General features: G+C 35.3%; 1 protein-coding gene across 1 annotated transcript; it reads left to right on the top strand.

Moving 5' to 3' along the window:
- Window positions 1-1,065: 1,065 nt before the first annotated feature.
- LOC126713346 (uncharacterized) lies at window positions 1,066-1,931 on the top strand. Its single transcript, XM_050413082.1, has one exon. The coding sequence runs from the start codon at window positions 1,267-1,269 to the stop codon at window positions 1,762-1,764; it is 498 nt and encodes a 165-aa protein (XP_050269039.1). The 5' UTR covers window positions 1,066-1,266; the 3' UTR covers window positions 1,765-1,931.
- The last annotated feature ends 291 nt before the right edge of the window (window positions 1,932-2,222 follow it).

The raw sequence follows: 2,222 nt of genomic DNA, 5'->3' as shown, positions 1-2,222 counted from the left end.
ATAACTCAATAAATATTATGATTTAATTTAAAAATTTTTTTTGAGGGGGAATACTATGATTTAATTAAGGACTTAGAGGATACGCTACATGCTCTTTGGCTTTGCCCAGAAATTTCGAGTTGTTGGGGGTCGGATTCTACTTAGAATTTTCGCAATTCAACTCACTTCACAGGATTCTCAGATCTGGTGCAATACGTGATAGAGGAGCAGAAAGGTTTGGAAGATTTTGGCATGCTCATTTGGGCTTTATGATTCCGTAGAAACAGATTAAGGACTGAAGATAAGCCTTTTTCGATTGGAGATGTTCGTCCATTGGCGAAACAAACTCTAGCTGATTTTACCAAAGCCAATTTTCTATTGCTCATAACTTTATTAGACATAATTGTATTCTTGTAGCCCATTTTAGCTAGTTTTTAGCTTTTTCTTTTAATACAAGTATCTTCTTCTTAAAAAAAAAAAAAAAAAAAAATTAAGGACCCTGTACTGTCCAATTAGTATATATTAAAGTATTCTCGCTAACATTATAGCACGCCCTAGCTAGTGGCATCATATGCCCAACTATTTTTTCTTAATTTATTTATAGATATCTGCTGTTACCTAGTGTTCTTAAAACATATTAAAGTATATTTAATATTCCATAAAATGATATTTTTATACCTTTTAAAAAAATTATGTCAAATTGTGTACAAATATAAAAGTTCTGCACCCTTGGGGAACAAGTTTAACTAGACCCTTTATATATAGTTTGGCCTAATTGATTATCATACCAATTTGGCAAAGCCCTTTATAGTTTCATTTTTTTTTAAAGCTTTAAATGATTTGGCTTTCTTTAGTGGTAACTTGTATGATCATTTTATGATTTACATGATCATATTCATAAAAGTTGTGATCAAGTGGTTAGTTTGTGGAGGTCAAAAAGCTAATCTAAATCCTACTTAATATTTATATTTATTAAAGTAATGAGAGGTAACATCATAGAAGAAAAAAAAGAGAGGTAACATCATAGAAGAGTCTTTCGCACAACCTTCTTCCAATGAAGATAGGCTTAAGGAATGGAAAGCTTCCACACGGCAACACAATTTAATGGTTCACATGTGGTGCACCCTTTTAGGTACTAAGTCTTAACTAACGCGTTTGAAGTTTCACCAACCATTTGAAAAGTAAAGAGACTTCTCCTCTCTCTCTCTCTCTCTCAAACCTTCTATTGCTCTTATAGAACCCAAACTATATATCTTCCTCTTTCTTTGTGTGTGTAAACAGTAAGTAATGGAGAAAGCTCAAGAGCACAAACAAAACCAATATGAAAAACCCAAGTCCCATGTATGGGATTGTGGTAGCACACTCTATGACTCCTTTGAGCTCAACTCTTTCAAACGCCAGCTTGATTCAGCTATTGCTACAAGAACCTTTTCCATGTCACGTATACCTGATCGTCAAGCACCTTCTCCTCCTCCTCCTCCTCCTCCTCCTCCTCCACCACCACAAGCTTCCAAGTCCAAAAAGACCTCGAAGCTATCCCGGTCACTTCACAAGTTTCTCAGGTCAGTGTTCAAGCCAAAACCATCTCCCAGTTCTGTGGTTCGAGTTCAAGATCAACCCAAGGATGGATTTTACTTCGTTTACGATAAGTCCGGGGCACTTACCACCATTCCTGAAGCTCCTGAGATTGATTTTAGTAAGCTTTCGCCGGAAATCGGTTCCTTGGTAAGAAAGTCAGCCTCAGAGCGGTTTACAGCTACTCCTATTGGTATTTCATGTGCTTAGCGCGCGTTTGGATTAGCTTTTTTATTTTATTAGTTTATGTAAAGTTCATTAAAAACTTATTTTTCTAGGTACAACGGTACTTACAAGAATATGCGTGATAGATAAATTTATGTATAGTATGAGATTTCTTTTTAAAATTAATACTATAATGTTTATGATGTAGCGAATAGGATGTACTTTTTTTGCTAAGGTGTCTACTGTCTAGTTAATTTGTCTCATACGTTGCTTGAGGTTCTAAACTTTGACAATTTTACGGTGTGCGTTTCAAACTGATCTGGTCAATGTTTTGGTATGTGCAAGCTAAGAAAAGATTCAAAGGTTTGGATTCCTATAAACTCGTTGATCAAGAACTTAGCTCTCAAACGGGGCCACAGAAATCTCTGAGCTGTTTAACACTTTGACGTGTTTAGCAATTTCTTGAATTGATCATCGAGAAGTTAATCTGATCGATTATTCAT

The sequence above is a fragment of the Quercus robur genome, chromosome 2 (assembly GCF_932294415.1).
Source record: "Quercus robur chromosome 2, dhQueRobu3.1, whole genome shotgun sequence".
Taxonomy (NCBI): domain Eukaryota; kingdom Viridiplantae; phylum Streptophyta; class Magnoliopsida; order Fagales; family Fagaceae; genus Quercus; species Quercus robur.
This window is presented reverse-complemented; position numbering and strand designations above follow the sequence as displayed.